Source organism: Zerene cesonia, chromosome 13 (assembly GCF_012273895.1).
Source record: "Zerene cesonia ecotype Mississippi chromosome 13, Zerene_cesonia_1.1, whole genome shotgun sequence".
In the NCBI taxonomy this organism is placed as follows: domain Eukaryota; kingdom Metazoa; phylum Arthropoda; class Insecta; order Lepidoptera; family Pieridae; genus Zerene; species Zerene cesonia.
Window position 1 is genome coordinate 849846 of NC_052114.1, and position 2468 is coordinate 852313.

Here is a 2468-nt window from a genome sequence, read left to right on the forward strand (position 1 = left end):
GTCTTGATAATACTGGTCCACGCAAAAATCCACGCGGGCTGCTTGCAGCCCGCGCACCGCGCACCAGCTAGTCTATGTTATAATGCTACCTAAGGCAGATTATAGATATCAATAAAAGGTTATTTTACATTTGGCAAAAGCTTAATAATAAAAATACCTAAAATATTTAAATGCGTATAATATGAGATATTACATATAATTAAACTTTTATGTGGACAGCGCACATAATAATGCAGTTCTAAATAAATAATAGCCAAACACTAATGATTGTTTGAATTTTGAAAAGAAAGAAGGAAAGCATTGTTTGCTTTTTGTCCACCAGTGATAACATTTCATAACCTTCCCGTTTTAAAGGAGACATTTTGACCTTAAGAAACAAATTGAAAAATCATACTCACCCGCTTTTAGCAAAATCTGTCCACATCAGTGTAACTTGATCAACAATTTTTTTTAGTCTCTGATTTTCCTCATAAATATCTCTATTTAAATAATTACAAAATAAATAAAACAATTCATCGCCATGCCAAGCTCCTTTCCTATTAAAGCCCACTATGGATTTAAGTAAATTTAACTCCGTATCAAAATTAAATCGATACATATACACGGACTGCGAAATTTTGGCGTAATGATACGTAAAAATATGTATTGGGCTGATAAAATACAAATCTGATAGCAAGGAAGATACTGTATCGACATTTTGAGCACTCAAATCTTCACCTTTACAGTAAAACTCTTTGATCCTTTTCCCAAATTCATTTACTTTATCAGCTGTTATGTTGTTACAAATATTTCTTGGTAAATAAGATGATGGCATTTTATTTCTATATTCTATCTTTTCGAGTTCCATAGGCACCGATATCATGCCTTCCTTATTATTGTATCCTATCATGAGCGGTACGTTTTGAGCTTTACCAGCAACAAATAAGTGTTGAGGTTCTTCAAAAAGGAAGGCGTTATTATGGAACTTTTCTACAACTGGCACAAAATGCATTTTCAATCCTCTATGTATCTCATCCTTGGTCATAGTTTTATAGGTTTTGCGGATGAAATCCTTAATGGGTATATTTTGTAGGAAGTCCAAAGCCTCTTTAGGGTCTCTGGTATCTTTTCCGAGTACTTTGCATAGTCTAAAAGCCCGATCCTGTGCGTTTATAGTTTGCGCCCAGTCTACAGTGCAAGTTCCACTTTGTGCAATAGCTTTATGAAATAATCCTTTCGATAATGGCGATATCAAATGGTATGTGGCAGAAGCAGCGCCTGCACTCGCTCCAAAAATAGTTACATTATTAGCATCACCTCCAAATTGTTGTATATTGTTTTTGACCCATTGCAAAGCCAGTACTTGGTCTTTCATTCCAGCATTCCCTGGTACTTCAGGGAGGTCCAAACAGAGGAATCCAAATACCTCTAGTCTATAGTTAATTGTAACTAATACAATGTCATGTTGTACTAGAAATTCAGGTCCAAGTAAAATATCATCACCAGATCCAAACATATAAGCACCGCCATGTATATATACCATTACTGCTTTATTAGCGTTGTGGTTCAGTGATTTTGTATAAACATTAAGGAACAAACAGTCCTCGCTCCCTGCTTTTAATTGTCGGGTGTAAATATTGAATTGTGGACACACAGGACCATGCTCTGTTGCGTCACGGATACCTTGCCAAGGTTGTACAGGTAGAGGAGCCTGAAACAAAATGAAACATGATTTAAAAAAGTATTTACCTTCAATTTCTTTAAAATAATAATAAATGCAGGGTTGAAAATAAATTAATTAAAAAATAAGTACAATTGCTAAAAGCGCTACCCCATATATTTGAAGTTGAACCAACCAAGCCCAGTAGATAGGTATAAAATAAGTTACTTCTTGGGACATGTAGTAATAATATCTATTATTTGCTACTTGGCTGGCATCGACACCAACGACTGGCTATAATTTATTTTGGAAACGGGAACAGCTGATGCAGAACCGCAACAGACCAAGCAGACTCATCACATGTAACAAAAATTGTGATGAGCATTTTCTGCTAAGAGTATGAATTTGAAGATCTGAGACACCTGACGTGCTACTCCAAGAGCCCAGCTACTTTATAACATGTACGGGAATGACGTCTTAGTAAACATTGTTCAGTCTAATAGGAATTTTCTGTTGTTTCTGAAGTCCAAGAGCCCAACTACATTATAACATAAATAGAAATGATGTCTTAGCAAAAGTTTGTTTATTATAATAATCGAGATCTGGAACATTTGATGTAGTAATCACAGATATCTGCGGAAATTCAGAAAGAGTAGTATATTTAGGCTTATTTTTATTGGAAAGCACCAGTTGAATCATGATCCAATTCACGCGAACGAAGTCGCGCCACAGTCGCGCGCACCAGATAGTGGAGTATATACTTAGTCTGGCCATAAATACTGTTACACTTAATTATAAAAAAATATTACATTTGAATTTCGAATCTGTC

The 2468-nt window shown here is 35.3% G+C and overlaps 1 protein-coding gene across 1 annotated transcript in view; it reads right to left on the reverse strand.

Annotated features, from left to right (window-relative positions):
• Positions 1–394: 394 nt before the first annotated feature.
• The window catches only part of LOC119831209 (esterase FE4-like), an 11013-nt gene continuing 8939 nt past the window's right edge, over positions 395–2468 (reverse strand). The window contains exon 3 of the mRNA XM_038354499.1: positions 395–1690. Coding sequence (XP_038210427.1) covers positions 395–1690 — 1296 coding nt within the window. The remainder of the gene's footprint in view (positions 1691–2468) is intronic.